Source organism: Mirounga angustirostris, unplaced genomic scaffold, assembly GCF_029215605.1.
Source record: "Mirounga angustirostris isolate CCGP_5_RB_7025 unplaced genomic scaffold, mMirAng1.0.hap1 SCAF_5, whole genome shotgun sequence".
NCBI lineage: Eukaryota > Metazoa > Chordata > Mammalia > Carnivora > Phocidae > Mirounga > Mirounga angustirostris.
Genome location: NW_026991713.1, coordinates 175825318 through 175844703, shown reverse-complemented (window position 1 = coordinate 175844703; position 19386 = coordinate 175825318). Strand labels below are relative to the sequence as shown.

Here is a 19386-nt window from a genome sequence, read left to right as displayed (position 1 = left end):
CCCCAAAGTCGAAACTACAAAACAAGGTACATTCAGCAGGTGTAACCGCTAGAGTCTGCTCCTCCCCACTTCCCCCCAGGCTACTGTTTTACTAGGCGCCCCCTTATCCTTCCTGCATTTTAATTTATGTTTCCCCCACCTTTCTCGTATTTTTTTTTTAATATTTTATTTATTTGCGAGAGAGAGAATGAGAGACAGAGAGCATGAGAGGGAAGCGGGTCAGAGGGAGAAGCAGACCCCCCGCTGAGCAGGGAGCCGGTGATTTTTCCTTTTTAATTAGGTGTAAATCCTAGCTGTCACTGCAGAATGTATCTTTTTCTTTTTTTTTTTTTTTAAAGATTTTATTTATTTATTTGAGACAGAGAGAATGAGATACAGAGAGCATGAGAGGGAGGAGGGTCAGAGGGAGAAGCAGACTCCCTGCCGAGCAGGGAGCCCGACGCGGGACTCGATCCTGGGACTCCAGGATCATGACCTGAGCCGAAGGCAGTCGCTCAACCAACTGAGCCACCCAGGCGCCCTGGAATGTATCTTTTTCTTAACGGTTCACACTCCACCATGTGGATAATGCATCTGTTGAGAGGCTCCTGGGAAGTGTTCGGTCTTTGCTCTCACACAGAATGCTGTAGTGAAAAGCCCGGTATGGATATTGGTTTGTATTTCTGCCACTGGATCGTTAGGGCATGGCCCTGGAAGTAGCGGATTCCTAGGTAAAGGGCAAATTCACATGCAATTTTGCTAGGTATTGCCACATTTCTTTCCAAGGGGGTTGCACCTTTTTGCACCCCCACCTGCTCCTCGCTAACTGAATACAGTAGGTGATTCGACTTTTCATTTCTAGAAGTTCCATCTGGCTCTTTTCCAAATCTGCTAGGTCATTCATGCTTTCTTTTTCCCTACAGCTCCGCACTTGTCTTTTTATTCCTTTAAACAAAGTAAGCATGACTGGGGTAGAGTCTGACCCTGACAGTTCTGACTTTCTGAGCCTGTTTCTGCTGTGGGTTGCAGCTGCTGGTGCCCGCCCGTGGTGCCTTGCTCATTTTTCACTGTATGCTGGTCACTGCCCTTGAACAGTTGTTTATGGGCTCCTTAAAGCCTAGGATAAATGCCTTTCCTCCGGAGGATATGCATTTGCTCTGCCAGGCACTGTGGAGGACTACAAGTCTAGGGATCCCCGAGAATTGAGGTCATAGAGGGAGGTTTCCTCATGCTATCAACAGGGGTGAGTTCTGGTCCCTGTCCCTCACTTCTCAGGAGCAAGACTTTCCTTTCATTTTATCTCCCATGCTCTGCTTGGTGCTGGACATGGCAAAATAGAGAGGGGGTCTCCTAGTAGACCCTTACCTTGAACCCTTAACCCCTGAGACCCTCAGGGCAAAGGGCTTCAGTGCACCTTAGCTGCCTTTTGGTTGCTGCCCCCCCGCCTCCCCGCCAGCATTTGACCTGGAAGTTCTTTACAACCTGTTGGCTCTTCCATACTTCAAGGTATTTCTGCATTTTATCCAGCATTTTTAGTTAAAGCAGAAAGGTTGGTCCGAAAGATCTGGCCCATCACGACCAGAGATAGAAGTTCTACCATGCACTTTTTTTTTTTTTTTTAAGATTTTATTTATTTATTTGACAGAGAAAGACACAGCGAGAGAGGGAACACAAACGGGGAGTGGGAGAGAGAGAAGCAGGCTTCCCACTGAGCAGGGAGCCCGATGCGGGACTCGATCCCGGGACTCCAGGATCATGACCTGAGCCGAAGGCAGTCGCTTAACCAACTGAGCCACCCAGGCGCCCTACCATGCACTTTTTAAAAATTAGCTTTTAATTAGCCAAGTGACAAGAATACATTGTCCTTGTAAACAAGTAAAATGTGTGCAATATTGGCTAGTAGATCTGTCAAAAGCGGGCTTCTCTTCTAGTAGTCAGGGGCTAATTCAAGTCTTGCCTTTCATTATGACTCGGAATGGTTCTTTTCATTAAAAACTTAAAACGAGGGCGCCTGAATGGCTCAGTTGGTTAAGCGACTGCCTTCGGCTCAGGTCATGATCCTGGAGTCCCGGGATCGAGTCCCACGTCGGGCTCCCTGCTCAGCAGGGAGTCTGCCTCTCTCTCTGACCCTTCCCCCTCTCATGCTCTCTAGCTCATTCTCTCTCTCAAATAAATAAATAAAATCTTTAAAACAACAACAACAACAACAAAAACCTTAAAACGAAATTGAAACTTTAAAACAACACAGATTGGGGCGCCTGGGTGGCTTAGTCGTTAAGCGTCTGCCTTCGGCTCAGGTCATGATCCCAGGGTCCTGGGATCGAGCCCCGCATCGGGCTCCCTGCTCAGCGGGAAGCCTGCTTCTCCCTCTCCCACTCTCCCTGCTTGGGTTTCCTCGCTCGCTGTGTCTCTCTCTGTCAAATAAATAAATAAAATCTTTAAAAATAAATAAATAAATAAATAAAACAAACACAGATAGGGCAAGGTCTCCTTTGGCCATTACCCCATTTCCAGGACACAAAACTTGACACCTACCCTCCACCGCCATCTTGACTTCTAACATCATAGATTACTTTCCAAGAGATGTTTTCAAATTAGGAAAACAGATCATAAAAACTTGATTTCCATCTTCTCTCGAATACTCAGAAGTTCTGGCAACATTCACCTTGGCCTGGATGCCCAGATATGGCTCCCCTAGAATTTCCCCAGTTTGACACAGCACCTGGTAACCCCCGGTGTCTAATTCTGGAAACTTCTTCACCCATTGACAACACCCGCCTGGTCTCTAAAGACATCTGAATTTACAACTCCTAACTAGTTGGCCAGTCCTCTCCTGAGGCTATTCAAGCAGTTTCTGGATTTTTCTTAAAAAAAAAAAAAAAAAAAATACTGCACCCAGCATTTCCATAGGGGTGTGTGTGTGTGTGTGTGTGTGTGTGTCCGAGAATACTGAAAACATACGCCCACACAAAACCTCGTACACAAATGTTCATAGCAGAAACGTTCATACAAGCCAAAGCATTCAAGTGTCCATCGACCAATGAATGGATAAACAAAATGTGACACATCCATACAATGGGGTATTGTTTGGCCGTAAAAGGTGATGAAGTGCTGATTCATGCTGCAACGTGGATGAACCCCATACACATGATGCTAAGTGAAAGAAGCCAGTCACAAAAGACCACGTCTGTACGATTCCATTTATATGAGACGTTCAGAACAGGCAAATCCAGAGACACGGATAGTAGATTCGTTGCCGGGGGCTGCAGGGGAGAGGGGGAGAGGGTACTACTAGTGGGTGCAGGATTTCTTTTGGGGAATGATGAAATGTTCTAAAATAAGGAGTGGTGATATTTGTTTGCACAACTCTGTAAATATACTACAACCACCAAATTGTGCACTCGAAATGAGTGAATTGGGTAAGTGAATTCTCTCTCCATAAAACTGTTACTTAAAAGAACAAACTATACTGCTATGAACATCCTTGAACACCCCTTTTGGGTTCTGGGATTGCTGGGCCGTGGGGCCATTATATTTTTCCACTTCTCCAGAGTGGCTAAACTAGTTATCTACATAAACAGTGTGATCGTTTCTTCAGACCATTAGCTACTTCCAATTTTGCCAATCTGATGGGTAAATGGAAATCATGGCATCTCTTTTTAATTTGTATCTCTTTTTAATTTCTATTTCCCTAGTTACCAGTTTTAGAATCTTTTTTTTTTTTTTAATTGGTCTTTTTTATTTTCGATGAACTATCTGTTCCTGTCCCTCACTCATTTTTTTATTGGGATGTCTTTTGATTAATTTGTAGTTTTTGATACATTCTCTATAGAAATACTTCGCTTTATGCTCCACACAAATTTTCTCATATACAAATTTTTTTTTAATTTATTTTATTTTTTTTTTTAAGATTTTATTTATTTTTATTTGAGAGAAAGAGAATGAGAGAGAGGGAGTACATGAGAGGGGGGAGGGTCAGAGGGAGAAGCAGACTCCCTGCCGAGCAGGAAGCCCGATGCGGGACTCGATCCAGGGACTCCAGGATCATGACCTGAGCCGAAGGCAGTCGCTTAACCAACTGAGCCACCCAGGCGCCCTCATATACAAATCTTTAATGTACATATAAAATACTCATTAGCAAGAGCCTGGCACATAATTAGTAAATAGGAAATATTTCTCATTTTAATAGGTGAAAAGGCAAGAATTGGTAAAGGTGTAAAGAGTCCACGTACACCTATATTTTTAGTAAGTTGACTTAATTGCTCACGTACTACTAGAAACACCGCCAAAGAAAGTCGGGGGCTCTCGTGGCTCTATTTCCTCAATTTTTCCTTCCTCCCTCCCGTCCCCTCCTTTGTCCTCCCCTCCCCTTGTCTGTCACCTAGTCATTCATGGCAAAAACCACCTTGGGTCTGAGAGGAGCTAGGCCCTAACTAGTCCCTGGAAATTTGGTCCTTCTGGGACAGAGCCATGCTCACAGACCTCCTCTAACTACACAGAGATAGGAGAGCTTCTTTTCCATGCTTTTCAGAAACACTTGGACCAGAGTTGAACACCAAGCACAAGCCAAGTGCTCATCTCCTTAGTTTCATGGGTGTGTCCCACCACGACAGGGAAGCAGATATTTACTTTTACTTTTTTACTTCAGTTCCTGATCTGACCTCAGCAGATAAACACATCAACAGGGAACACAATCAACCAAAAATAATGAAATCAAAGTCAAAGAAAGAGCAATTTCCTTTCTAGTTCATGGCTCTCAAAAGCAGTTTAAAACCCGGTTCCTGAGAGGCTGGCTTGCAGGCCAGTTCCTCCCCACCCACTGCAGCTCTGGGAACCCGGCTGAGCACTGCTGGGGCCCAAAGAAAGCCACAGGCTTGCGCGGCTGAGAGAGCCCAGGTGGTCGGGACCCTTTCCAACCAAGGACGGCCCCTACGCTGCAGCTGCATCAGCTCATATTCCTTACCTCGAAGGATGCCCTGTACCCCAGACTTAAACACACACACACACGGGAATTTATTGGGCAGGCTGGTTTGGTCTGGTCTCCCAGGTCACGGCGTGTGGCCAGGAATAGAAGTGTAGACAAACCACAAGGTTCAATTTCATCCCCACAAGTTCATCTTAGCCCGTTATTGCTCACTGTTCGCGGTGTCTCTCATGCCTCACTTCTAGCCCAGGGGAGCTCAGTGTCATCATTTCCTTCCCAAAACTAATAAATGAGAACTCAAAGCAGATAGCTTCCATCGTGTGGAATGACAAAAACAGAGGGAAGCAGACAGACTCGCAGGGCCGTCAGGGTGGAGGGGATAAGGTCGGCAGTGTTTCTGTTAAGACAAGTGCCTAAAATTGTATTCAAACTTCTTACCCCACCACTGCAGACCCACAAGGAAACCACTGCTGCTCAAAACATTGACTATGTTTTAAAAATAGTCCATAAAGTCTATAAAACTGTTTAGAAAAAAATTTATTTGAACATATGAAAGGAAAATTTAGACCCCAATAAAACAGAGGAGCTCTTGGGCCGGACGGGCGGTCCTCGAGTGGCCCCTGCCCCGCTCCCTGCCCAGCCCACCCCGGGCCCCAGCTTCGAGCTCACGGAGCTCCCAGGGACACCGGGTGGCAGGGCCGTCACATTCCCGTGCACAGACGCTGAAGGGACTTGCAAATGCTGCTCATCGCAGCTCTGCTCGGGGCAGCACGGGCTCCTGGCGCGTCTGAAACGACCCACAGACACCGGCCGGTGGAATAGGCGACTCGGCAGGACGCCCACGTGGCTGAGCGGGCGCCTTCCATCCTTCCTTCCATGCCTCCCATCTGGACTTCTGCGATCGTGACCCGGCGGGGAGGGCCCCCGGGCTGCGACGCTGCGCAGCTCCCGCACCAAGACAGTCCCGCCGGGGACGAGGGGCCGCCAGCTGCCCCCGAAAGGTCCTCTTCGATGGGGCGGCTCCCCCCTTCTCTGGAAGGCTTCCTCCGGCCCGGGCAGAGGGCACACTGCCCCTCGGCGGCACCGGGGCCGGCCTAGCGGATGGGCCTGAACGGGAAGCTCATGCCCGACATGAATGTGTGCCCCGGGTGCGTGGGCAGGGCGGGGTGGGCTGGCACGGCCCCGTAGCCCAGCGGGGGCGTGTGGATGTGAGGGTAGAAGCCGGGGGGCAGCGCCGCGTGGGGTGCCTGTTGCACGGGGCCCGAGATCACCAGCTGGAGCAGGCTGCGAATACAAGGACAAGGGTGAGGCGCACGGCGGCTGGGCGGGCCTGTCCCCTCGTGGATGCGGTGCCCCCGGAAGGGAGAGGGGGCCTGGGCACGGCCGAGGCCTCACACATGCACAGCGACAGGCACCGATGCAGGCACAGAACACGGAGGTTTCCAGAGGGGGAAATCTGTCAACTTGGGGCAGATAGGGGTGGCTTATTGGGGGGGGGACCGAGCAGAAGGTGACCTGGAGGGCGCCTGGGTGGCTCAGTCGGTTAAGCGACTGCCTTCGGCTCAGGTCATGGTCCCAGGGTCCTGGGATCGAGTCCCACATCGGGCTCCCGGCTCAGCAGGGAGCCTGCTTCTCCCTCACACTCTGCCCCTCCCCGCTCCTTGTGCTTGCTGTCTCTCAAGCAAATAAATATTTTTTTAAAAGAATACAGTAGGGTGCCTGGGTGGCTCAGTTGGTTAAGCGACTGCCTTCGGCTCAGGTCATGATCCCAGGGTCCTGGGATCGAGTCCCACATCGGGCTCCCGGCTCAGCGGGGAGCCTGCTTCTCCCTCTGACCCTCTCCTTTCTCATGCTGTTTCTCTCTCACTCACTCTCTAATAAATAAATAAATAAAATCTTAAAAAAAAAAAGAAGGTGACCTGGAGGTGGCAGGATTGAGACCGGCCCGAGACAGAGGGGCCGGCAGTAGGAAAAGTAGGATCCTGCAGGTGACAATTCGAGGGGAGGGAACTGAGGAAACCACAGGGCAGGGGCCCAAGGCTGGGCAGGGACAGGACTGCGGAGGGGGGTCTGCAGCAGGGCTTAGAGTCCACGGAAGCTCTGGGCACAGCCTCAGCATCTGTGGCCTGGGTTCAGCCCCAGCTACCTACGCTTGAGAGGGTTATGACCTTGCACACGGCAAGCACACAGCAGCTCAGTGTTCTCAACCTCACTCGTCATGACAGTCCCAACTGAACTGCAAGCACAGCCACATGAAAGCAGGCCTTTCGGAGACTCTGACATGAGCATGGGATGGGCCCCGCCCTCAGCATGACCCAGGCCCAGACCCAGCCCTTACCCACCTTTAGGGGCCACCCCCCCTCCCTCTCTGCAGAACTCCCAATCCTCCTGCTTACTTGCTCCTTCACTTCTGGGATGAGAGCCTTCTGCAGCCACACTGCAGCCCTACGCATCACACCCAGGGTCTCCGCAGGAGGACCCCGTCACTCCTTCGCCAACTCCCTTCCACCCACGACCACCCCAAGCCCTGGGAGCCATGCGCCCCCTCGGGCCTGTTCTCTCCTGCCTGTGGCTCAGGACCCATCCACGGCCTCAGCCTTCCCCCTGGAATCCCTTTCGGTTTCCAATACTGGTCCCTTCCGAGACTCCCTGAAGAGTTCCTCTGATTGGTCCCATCCTCTCCAACCCCACATTCCCTCCCAGCGAGATCGGCAGATTCCTAATTTCCCCACCACCACGAGCTTCCCAGGCTTTAGCTGGCCCACATCCTGCAGTCAACCCCAAATACCCAATCATGCCCTAATCAGAGAAACTTCTGCCCTCTCTTCTTCAGGACAGAGGCCTCCTTTCCCAGCCCTGCCTCTCCCCTTTCCTCCCTGAGGACAGACCAGCTCTGCTCGTGCTCTCCAGCCACACCCCAGGGTCTCTGCAGTGTCTAAGCTGGTCTCTCCACACCACCAAATCTGCCTGCCAGGCCCTGTTCACGCCCATCACTCAACCTGAGGACTTCCTCATCCCATGAGGCCACACCTTCCCTGCACATGGCCCTGCTTGACCCAGGAACAATCCCAGGCCAGTTTGCCCTGGCTACTGTCAGCCACCCACCTGGAGCTCTGAGAGCGGGGGCTAAGTCTTCTGCAGACTGACGCTAACCCCCTCCCAGCTCCTGAGTAGAAAGTCTGGTGCTCAGAGCCCACAGGAAGGGCTCAGAAAGTAAACCGAAGGCACGAAGAAAGCTGGTGGCCTGAAGCTCTTCGGAGCCCCTTTTCATTTATATTACCACTTTTTTATAACTTGGGGTGAGAAAGTCACTCAAAATAAGCAAACAGAGAAATAAATCTAAGGAGGGTATTACAGAAGCAAAATTTAAGTCATGTAAGTTTGGCTGAATCTGCATACCCTGCCAGAGATAAAAGGGGTTTCGAGAAGTTTCCAGTCTAGGGACACCTGGGTGGCTCAGTCGTTAAGCGTCTGCCTTTGGCTCAGGTCATGGTCCCAGGGTCCTGGGATCAAGCCCCGCATCGGGCTCCCTGCTCCGCAGGAAGCCTGCTTCTCCCTCTCCCACTCCCCCTGCTTGTGTTCCCTCCCTCGCTGTCTCTCTCACTCTCAAATAAAATCTTAAAAAAAAAAAAAAAAAAGGTTCCAGTCTATTCAGAAAGATAATTAACAGAAAAGAGACTATCAGAAGTCAAAGAAGTTTTCCAAGTGGCTCCGCGTCTGGTCTTTCCCCACATTGCTGCCAGGCTGCCCCTGGGAGGCCGGGTTTCAGGACGCACAGGTCAGGAGGACAGGGCCCAGCTTAGGCTGTGAAGACGTTCCACTGGGACTCCAATGCGGACCCCTGGTCGTAATGCTAAGACGAGAAAGGCCTTAGACCCTATACTGCTCTGAAACATTACATGTTAGGTAACAGCTGTGCACAGAACAGGGAAATGGTACAGAGAGATTATTGCAAAAGGAGCAGAAAAATACCAACTTAGTAACTATGTCCTGAGATGCCAGGGAATTTTTCTAGAGCCCATGGGGGAAAAAAAGAAAAAAAAAAAGGGACAGTGTGGGCTCCTGAGGGGCAGGTGGCCCTCTGGACAAGCTGTCCATTCTGCTGACAGGATACGTCAAGCGGGACCATTATGTTCCACCAGGAGCCAGCACACTCCACCTATTTGGTTTCCGGATCGGCCCAGATACCCGCCGAAGCTGCCCTCCCGCCGCAGGGCCCGGCGCCAAGATCCCCAACCGTCCTTGGGCTGCAGCTACTCTCACGTCAGCCCGTGGGCCGGCATCCGGCCGCTTCTCTGGCCTCAGGTGATGCGCGGTATCAGCCTGCCACACATGCCCAGACTCGCCGGCCCTGGCAGAGGCGGCGGGCCAGGCCCTGGGCAGCTGTGGGCTCACCCTCTGCCCACTGCCTGCCAACGCCAGCCCTGGAGCCCCAGCCCCTCTGTCCCCAATAAAGGCCAATGTGAGCCTCAGAAGAAAGGAGAGTGTTAGAAATCCTACAAACTTCACTCCACTGTTTCCTGTCCCTGTGCACACTAGGAGGGGGTTCTGCGCTCACCTACACTTTCTCCCTTAGTGGCCACAGTCGCTATTTGGAGTGGATACATAATTTCTGTCCTTCTGATGTATCACTCCTAATTTACTAAGTATCCGCACGCTTCTGGACCACGAGGTTGCTTCTGGTATTTTGCTACTAATAATACTACATTTGCCTGAAACGTTTCCGCACACACAGCTTTTGCTTCTTAGAGTCCGTGAAATTAATCAGATTAAGTGACATTCCTATGTTATGACAATAATAGTAAGCGGAACAGCAGCTAATACTTCTTAGATACTTGCTACACACCAAGTATGCACCAAAAACACAAGAACGCTGTTCCAAGCACTTTGTGTTTTTACTCCCGTCCTCACAAAAATCCTGTAAGGGGTGGGGGCAGGAGAGGCAGGGGGACGTGAGGCAGGTACGATTATTTTCTCGATTTTACAGACAAAACAAGGCAGTGGAAGATCAGGAACGTGCCCAGGGTCATACAGAGAGCAAGCAGCCAGCCCGGACCTTTCCCCAGGAGCCGTGTGACCACACAGCCCTGCCCTTCACCACTGTTCGCACTGCTTCTCCCAAATGATGACAATAAGCACCATTTACGCTCAGAGTCCCGCGTGCCAGGGACCAGGACCTCATTTAATCCTCACTACGACCCTGTGACACGGACAAATAATCCCCCCAGCTGTACCAGGGAGGAAACCGAGGCTCAGAGACAGGAGAAGCGACTGCCCAAGCATCATGGAAAACCAGTGAGAATCATGCTCAGAACCCACTCAGTGCTGACACCCATCGGCAAAGCCTGACGGACACACGCTGTGCCCTAGGGCCGCGGCTCGGCAGGATTTCCCAAAGGGCTGCGCCACCCCCACTGTCACCCACAATGTGTGTGCACGAACGTCAGAAGTCACCCCGAACCATGTGTGCTAATTTAGCGAGTGACTAAATGACTCTGAGCTGACTCTGGTTTCTTCCCTGCACTCCCAGACAATATGGCCACACCTCTTCGATTTACTCTCCCCTTGGGCTTTCTGATCATGTGGGTCACGCTATCCTATCCCCAACTTAAGATCAGGTCCTGAGGGGGCTCCTTACATACAGAAGCTCTAAACCCTGCAGCCCAAATCTCCCCAAGGAGGCCAGGATAAGGGGTCCACCCCCAGCCCAGCCCAGCCCCAAGTCTTTGAGAGCACTTACTTATTATGGGGCAGCCTGGAGCACAAGGTTCTCAGGTCATCTGAAATCAAGGAGATACATAGTAAGGAACAGACTGGAAACAACAAGGTGAAACGTTCCCTGAGTCCTTCTCAAGGATGCCGGCAAGACGGCGATAGCGTCTTAACTACATTTTCCTAGCGTCACTTAGAAACTGCGTTCTCTCTTCCTTCGATTCTTGCTTTAACTAGGCCCCAAACGGAATACATGACTCAGGAAGGGAGGGAGGTCTATTGGCCACTTGTCAGATGGCTGGGAAAGGGCCAGGGGCAGGGCTCCCGCTGAGCGGATCAGCTGCCCAAGGCACTAAGTGGGAAACGCACCACAGTGACGACCGCCTGGGGCCACAGGCGACGTCTTCAAGCCCACAGTCCCTAAACCAGCACAGGTGTTACTGGACACAGGGAGCCCTCCAGCACTGAAGTGCAGGCGAATCACGGACCTGGAAACAGGTGCTGGGAACGCTTCAAGCACGTGAACCTGTGCACTGTGTTGTGTAACTTATGCCTCAGTAAAAAAGGGCTGCAGGAAAAAAAAAAGATTCTCTACGAGGAAAGATGGTGAAGAGTCCCTGGTCCCGGGCAAAGCAGCCGGGAGACGCAAGACATCACGGCTGGTGCTCTACCTGGGTCCGCTCTGCGACTTCACCCTGGTCCCGTGCTAAGAGGAAAGAGGTCGTAAAAGAGCAGAGAACAGCTATTCGTCGGGGACTCCCTGCTTTCCTTCGGGCGGTGGCGGCAGCCCCGCCCCCGGGAGGGCCTGGGCCAGGGAGTCACCCACCTCTCGTGCACAGCAGTGCCCCGGAGGCCATGGCCACCTGCAGGGCCTGCGCCAGCCGGTCCAGAGAGAGCTCGATCTCCTGGGAGGCGTTGAGGGGGTTCAGTTCATCTGCCAACCTGTTGATCTCCTCTACCAGCGGGACCATGTGGTCAAACAGGATGAGGCCCAGGCGCCCATAGAGATTCTTCTCGGTTAAGTGCACCTGGAGCATCATGAGGACCTGCAGGACGCTGAGGTGGAGTTTCGAGTATAGGAGGTGGGAGTCTCTGTCCATCCCTCCCGAGTCCTTTGTAACTTTGGTAGTGACGTGGCCATTAGACAGCGAGGGCTTCTTCTTCCTTTTATAAGCCAGAGGGGCCTTCACACACCAGCAGATCAATCCAGTGAGCGGGGTGAGCTCTAAAAATCCTATTGGGAGATTGGTTGCAATCGGAGTATTTAAAAAAGTGATGAGAATCAACCTCGGGTCCTCAAAAATCCAGCTGACAATCATTTCAAGCAAGTCCAACGGTGGGATGAGGTCATCTGCCAACAAAGACGCTTTAAGTCAGATGTTGTTTGTAGCCCCAGTGACGTAAGTGGATGGCGGAGAGATGGACCCCCCTATGGGCACAGTACTCGGCACCTGACATTCAGACTACGTGCTCTGCTTATCTATTTTCTGTCCCCTTTCTGAGAACATCCCCTCTGTCAGGGCTGGGGCTCCTGTCTTAGTCAGTGATTCTCCCCAGAGCCAGGACTGTTTGGCCACGGTAGGGTTCGAAAACATTTTTTTTTTTAAGATTTTTTATTTATTTATTTGAGAGAGAGAGAATGAGAGACAGCGAGCACATGAGAGGGGGGAGGGTCAGAGGGAGAAGCAGACTCCCCGCTGAGCAGGGAGCCCAGTGCGGGACTCGATCCCGGGACTCCAGGATCATGACCTGAGCCGAAGGCAGTCGCTTAATCAACTGAGCCACCCAGGCGCCCTCGAAAACATATTTGTTAAATCAACAATTCCCTAGAACTCCACCTCGCCTTGAAGTTTGTCCCCTGGGTCAATTTAAATAAATTCCCACACTCTTTATGTCCCAAACTGCCACACCTCAGACTCTCCCAGAGAGTAGGGTCTGTCCCTCTGGTGGTGTTCCCTCTGTGGCCCAATGACAGCTACTGTGGCCTTCACAGAGCAGCTCAGGTGCTGTCAATGGTCAGTCGGCTGCCAAGAGCCATCTCAGCCCCAGATCTGGAATCTTTGTCTAAGCCTGACCTCCTGTGACCCTGGAGACCTGGCACATTCTACGGCCTGGACAGAGAACAATAAAAACAAATGTTGACGTTTATCTCAGGTTTACTACGTGCCAGGCTCTGGTCTAAATCCTTTACACAGATCAACTCACTCCTCCAACAACCCACCTGTTATCGGAAGGAGGAGGCACAGGGTGATATTAAGTCACGTCCCCAGGACTCATGAAAAGTGTGTGGTGGGCCCACATGTGGCCCCAGAGGGCCTGGCTCTGAAGCACTCGGCTGCACTGCCCCCCGGAACTGGCACACAACGCCCTGAAGTTGTCTACGAGCGTGGGAGTGGGTCCCCGGCCTCCTGTCCCTGGGGCTGTGCAGCCCTCAGCTCACAGAGAGCTAAGGATAAAGGGACCCCTTCCGGGATGCTGAAGCCAGAGCCATCACGAGACAGGAGTGTGGGGTGAGTGAGACATGTGTGGGTGGAGGCTCCTCTTTCTCCAGAGACATGGCCCTTCTTCCCTGAGATCGTGCCTACCTACTGACCGGGTGTTCGACTGCGCCCTGCCCTTCTGTTGTAAACGAGGACAACGGTAGGTAGCTGCTGTCGTCCATGATCTTCACTTGGCAAAATACACGGTGGGGGACCCCACGTCTGGCCCCTCGAGCCCCCTGAGGGGTTTCTGTCTGAGGAATGCCAGTCTCACACCCGCACGTCCAGAACACCGCCCTCTCAGCCGTCCCCCTCCACACACACACATCTGGGCAGAGGTGTCTCCAAGAGCTGGAAAGCCGCATGGGCCCGGTGTACAGGGAGCGCGTGTGCTTGAGCGAATCACCTCCACGACCTTCCTACTCCAAGACCCAAGTTCTCTGCACCATTTGGGCAAGAGAAGGTTCTGTCTCCTGAGGTGAGCTGCTTCCGTCTTGTGACTTTGGAGGCACAGACTCCCCAGGAATGCTGTCACCAAGAGATCAGTCACCATCCTGACTGTGGACGCCAGCTCCGCCTCCAGGGCTACCACCAGGCGCCCACTGACCTCCCCATCTCCAAACTGACCAAGCTGGATATGTTAAAGATGCACAGCTTTTGGTACATCAATCATACCTCCATAAAGTGGTTGTAAAACAGTCACCAACACGTCAGACGGGCAAAGTGCCTTAAGAGAAAAACACCACGGCTCACATCCATTCTAGAATGCTGGCGGTATGCTCTGAACGTTACTGCCTTTCGCACACTGTTTAATCTGTCCCAGGGAATTGCCGTCCTTGTTGGTCTGGAATAACTGATGGCTTGGAAAAGCCACCTGATACTGTACAATGGGTTTAATGAAACCTTTCCTATGGGAAAACAGAAGGCCTGACTCCTGTCCCCAGCTAGGAACAGCTCTGAGGAAGCCTTTGCAGGAGAGCACCAGGGAACAGCCTACTCTAGCAGCAGGGCACCCACCACTCACAACACCTGCCTCCCAGCCCAGGGGCACACTGCCGGGACAGAAATGGTTTGAAAGTACATGCGCCTATGATAGGCACTTCAGTGTTCACGCTCTGTCCACGTAGACTTTCCTAACAGAACTGGAAAACTGGACGGCAGGGGAAAAAAGGTACAAATAAAAGGAGAATCAAATATAATCCCGGTGCCGCTGGACCGAACACAAATGGAAATGTTGCTGAAGGCTCTCCAGCTGCTGGTTTAGCTATCAGAGCAGAATAAGAGACCATCTGTCAGCCCTCTGAGCGGCAAGAGCTGAGGGCAAAGGAGGAGGAACCTGAAACAGAAGAGCAGGCTTGGAGTCCAGCTCTGCAGAAAAAGTGCTCACCACGGTGAGGCCCGAAACTTCCCCATGTGGAAATCCAGGACCAGGGCCCCTGCCCAGGGGCCGCACGGGCTGCGGGGCTCACACAAGGACACAGACGTGAAAGGACGCTATGTTCCACAAAGTGTGGTTTATCAATCCATGTTCCTTGGAACCCACCCCTGTGGGAGGCAAACAGGCAACAGAGCCTAGTGAGCGTGGGTCTGAGACTCCTGCTCTAATTCAACCAGAGCTGGTCAACCTGTATTGGTTTTCTTTATTCGGAGCCTTCATAAAATGATCTGACCAGAGGGCTCTGATGCTGGACAGGGGACAGGGGCTTCTCCCACTTGAAGTCAAATGCCATCTATTGGCTGCCCCGAGGACTTCGCCTGGCATCTTCCGAAGAAGCCTCAAAAGCGTCACCACGATAGAAGCGACATGCATGCCTCCTGGCGCAATGTGCCCAGGACACATCACCGCCTAGGCAGCATTGTTGCCAAAAATGTTTAACTTGAATCTTGAACAAGGAAACAATCAGATAAATCTAAATTGAGGGACATTCTGCAAAACAACGGGCCCAAGCTCTTCAAAAAACATCAATGTCCTAAGAGATATTTTTTTTAAATGCTTCATCTGTTCAAAATTTAAAAAGACCAAAGTGACATGACAACTATGTATAATGTAGAATCCCCAATGGGATCCTGAACTCTCCTGACCCTTCAAAGCGGGGGGAGGGAAAAGGCTATAAAAGATATTACTGAGACAGTTAAGGAAATATGAACATAGGCTATATAAGAAATAACAGAATTCCCTCGATATTTAATTTCTTAGGCGTGATAATGGTACCATGGGCTATGTAAAGGAAAGCTTTTTCTTGGGGGAGAGATACACGCTTAAGGACTTGGTACATGATGCTGGTAACAAACTCTCAAAAGTTCAGGAAAACCAAATACTTTGGAGTGTGTGTGTGAGAGGGGAAAAGGAAGAAAGTCAGAGAACATGGCAAGTGTTAACAGGGGGTGAATCTAGGTGAGAGTCTCCCAACTTATAACAGTCTCAAACCTTCCTGAAGTTTTGCTATTTTCCAAAATAAAAAATGAGGGATGAAAAAAGCAAGTCACGTCTGGGGAGAAACCACATCTTCCCCAGACATCAGATGCCAGCACTTTCAGGCTGCCTGCCACTCGGACCATCCCTGAGCGAGGCAAGTGGGAGGCACCAAGGAAAGCTCCCCTGCTGGCAAATTCCAGAAGTCCAGGTGGTCCCTTCCTTTCACTTTCAGCCTAAAAGAAAACACACATTTCAGAGAAAGAAAAAAAAAGGCCAAAGCGACCCCTGGGCATTTCGCCTGGGTGTTCAGTGGAAATAAAAGTGGCAGTCGCCTGAGCTGCTTTAACGGCCCGTCTGGAGTTTACCTGAGGATAGGTCATACAGCGCGGTGACGGAGGTGATGAGCTGGCAGCAGAATCGAGGGCTGGCACTGAGTATCTGCTTCAGCGTCTGCACGGATCCTGGCACCAGACAGCAGTAGTCATCCACGAGGGCCCTGGCTAACCTCACGCAGTAGACCACAGGCGTCCGCTGGAAAGAAGCCACAGTCCATGTAACTACAGGTGTCGTGAGCTAGCGGGTGACAACGACGTATGCATGGTGGAGACCATCGAGCTCGCAGCACCGCTCCCAAGAGGGGAAAAAGATGTTCGGAGCTCAGTCTGAAGCCGGGCCGGGACAAACTAAAGCCCACAGGCCCAATCCATCCTGCCACCTGCTCTTTGCAAATAAACTTCTACTGATACATGCATCTGCTCAGCCCTTTGCTTACTGTGTAAGGCTGCTCCCTACACTGCAAGGGCAGAGGTGAATGCTTGTGATGGACTATATGATCTGCAGAACCTAAAGCATTTACTGTCTTGCCCTGCACAAAAAAGGCCTGCTGACTCTTGCTCTGAAGTTCACTTAGGAAAGGTAACTTCTGACTTCAGGCGACGAAATGACAACTTTTGTGACCCTCCAGGTGAGACTCCAAAGGCAGAAATGAGCAGCTGGTACCACTTTAAAGAGCTTGCGGAGAGTTTGTGAGCACTCCTGTGATTCTAGAGCAGCGCTTCCTCACTTCGCGATCCTACCCTTACAGGTTTCCATAATACTTTCAAATCCTACGTCACCACCCTCCCCTGCCTTTTTCCTTCCCACTCAGAGGCCAATCTGTAGCTACTGCCACATTCCACAGCTGCTCAGGATGCTCCAGTTCCAGGGCCCCAACGTGGTCTATAGGGGGGTGGAGGCTGGGGAGAACTGCAAGGAGACAGCAGGCCAGATTGTTCCCTCAGGCTGAAATCTGCCCCCACAACCTCCAACCAGTCATCCCCGCCTTCCCTAGTAGGAAGCTGCAGCCTCTCGCCCCGGTGTGGCAAATCCTGACTCAAACCACTAAGACTCTTTCCTGTCACTGACATCTGCCTTTGCTTTGCAAAAAGCCAGCACGACAGCATCAGGAGAGAGAAATGGGAAATTACGTGATGAATTACAAGATGCTAAGCCTGGCTTCACTAGGTGATCAAAGGAGAGTGGTAACTGTAACATTAAATACAACACACATGATCAATTCAGATGCCCCAGAAATCAGACTGGTGAGAATTAAGGTACAGATTCCACTGAGACTTACCTGAGTACCAGAGAGAGTAATATATTTTTTTCTAGTCAAATTTTGAGGATAAACAGATTTCAAGGAAAACATTTACATAAATTGGGGAAACAAACCCAACACCAAAGGCTTCGAGTACTTGAGAATGAAGCAGGTTTGTGAAACTGAATGTGGTAAATTGTTAGCTTAGTTGAGAATCATGTTAATCTGAATTCTGAGTTAATAATTACTGGATTATCAATTTTCTAAAACCTCTGAGTAACCGAAAAGCAAAACAAAATGAATCTTTCAAAATACCATTTGACACAAAATCTACTGCTATTCTTTGATATTTAAAAGCACTCTAGAAGGCTCTTACATCCATATCCATTAGAAGAGTCACAATCTTTATAATGTCACCCTGGAACAATGCAAAACAACTGACATGCTTACCGACCTAACTGTATAATTTAACTTACAGTGATCTTTAAAAAAAAAAAATATATATATATATGATCTTTAAAAAAATATCTATATCTATATCTATCTATCTTTGAGGCTGCATCACGCATAGCTGTTTTCAAAATACTACCTTATCATTTTCAACTAAGGAAAACGATTTTTGCTTGTCCTGGAGATGAAGACTTTTTTTTTTTTTTCTTAAATTCATTTACCATTACAAACTACGGTTTTGTCAGGAATGGGTACTACCTGTATCTAAACGTAGGTGTAGGGTATTAGCATACAGGGTAGTGACATCAAGGAGGTAACACACAGAAAAGGCCTCTCCCGAAATCCAAATACGAGAAAATTCCTGACGCTAAACTCCCCTTCGGAGACTCAGGAGAAGGCTATTCCCAGAGAAGTACCTGGAGCCAGGAGGCTGCACACTCCAACACTGGGATTCGACACACAGCCACTGCCATGGACACCAGTTTTCCCAACAAGCTCATCCGGCTGTCATCAGCCTTGTTCCCTTGGGGGCTGAAAAGGGATGAGAAAATAATCTGCCGGACAGAGTCCTTGGTTTGCTCCTGGAAATAATTGCACATGATTTCAAGAAGCTGGAGCTCCTGAAGTGAATTCAACCTCTGTAAAACAAATCCAAGAGAAGCGGTAAGAAATTTAGCTTCAACGTGCACATTAATCCATACGGTAAGAAAACAGGAAATACCCTATTTTCTCCCCAGGAACCGTTCACCCCTCTAAAGCCCGGGTCCCAGGCGGAAGAACTCGGTTAATCCCAGGAAATGTCACTATCAGAATTGGACATCATCCTGGGGCACTCGGGGTGATGGCCTACTGCGGTGTGAGACTCGATTACGGGCCTTCAACGTCTCTCCCGGCAGCACCACCGAGACCTGGGCTGTCGCGCGCCCGGCACAGGCACACAGCTGAGCAATGCTCAGGAGGCCAGAGCAGGTGGACCGGGGCTGCTGCGAAGGAGCGCGGCCAAGGGCGAGAAGCGAGCCGCGGATGGCAAGGGGGTCTGTGGTTGGCCAACGCCTGTCACCGCGAGGGGCGGAAAAGGAGCGGGAGTTTCCTCCTGGCGGACGCGGGCATCCCGGCCGCCGCCGCACCTTGGGCTGCGCGCCGCGCTCCTTGGGCACCTGGAACACGAACTCCTCGAGCAGCTCCACGGGGCCCTTGTCCACGATGGGCAGCGGCGCGCTCTGCAGCTGGCTGCTGAAGTAGATGTCCAGGTGGTACAGCACCTCCTTGGCGGCGCTCAGCGCGTCGCGGCGCAGCAGCGAGTGGCGGATGTCGCTCATGGTGCGGCCGCTGCGGCCCGGGGCGCTCGGGGCGCGTCGGCACTTCCGCCCCGGGCCCCGCGGGCGCGCCCGCCGCCGCCGCCGAGACAAAGAGGCCGCGACCCGGCCTCCGCCCGCCGCCCCCGGCGCCCGCCCGCCCGCCGCTCCCGCTCTGGCCTGCTCAGGGGGCCATCCGCGCCACCGCCGGCCAGCGGGCGCCCGGCTGTGCGACTGCGGCGCCACCGAAGGCAGCGGGAGCCCGACGCCGCGGACCGGAACGGCGGCGGAACGCGGAGCGCGGCGACGGCGGCCCGCAGGGGCCAAGCGCAGGCCGCGGCGAGGGCCGGCTGTCGGGAGCGCGCCACCTGGCGGCTCGGCCCGGCCGCGAGGAGAGGTGCGCCCCGCCCCCGGCCCCGCCCCCGGGCCCCGCGACCGCCCTGGGACCTGGGGCCGAGCTGGGCTGCCACGCCCACCACCGAGCGCTCGCTGGGCTGTGCGCTCCAGCCGCCCGCGCGCCGGCCGCGAAGCTCCGCTTGCTTCCTTTGCGCGGC

General features: G+C 52.0%; 1 protein-coding gene across 1 annotated transcript; it reads right to left on the bottom strand.

Moving 5' to 3' along the window:
* Positions 1 to 5422: 5422 nt before the first annotated feature.
* Positions 5423 to 19158, bottom strand: INTS15 (integrator complex subunit 15). The gene is made up of 6 exons (XM_045875850.3): positions 18665 to 19158; positions 17954 to 18175; positions 15877 to 16042; positions 11442 to 11966; positions 10644 to 10683; positions 5423 to 6187 (listed from the first exon to the last, which is right to left on the bottom strand). Exons 1-6 carry the CDS (start codon positions 18854 to 18856, stop codon positions 5998 to 6000), a joined length of 1335 nt encoding a protein of 444 aa, XP_045731806.1. The 5' UTR covers positions 18857 to 19158; the 3' UTR covers positions 5423 to 5997.
* Positions 19159 to 19386: the final 228 nt, after the last annotated feature.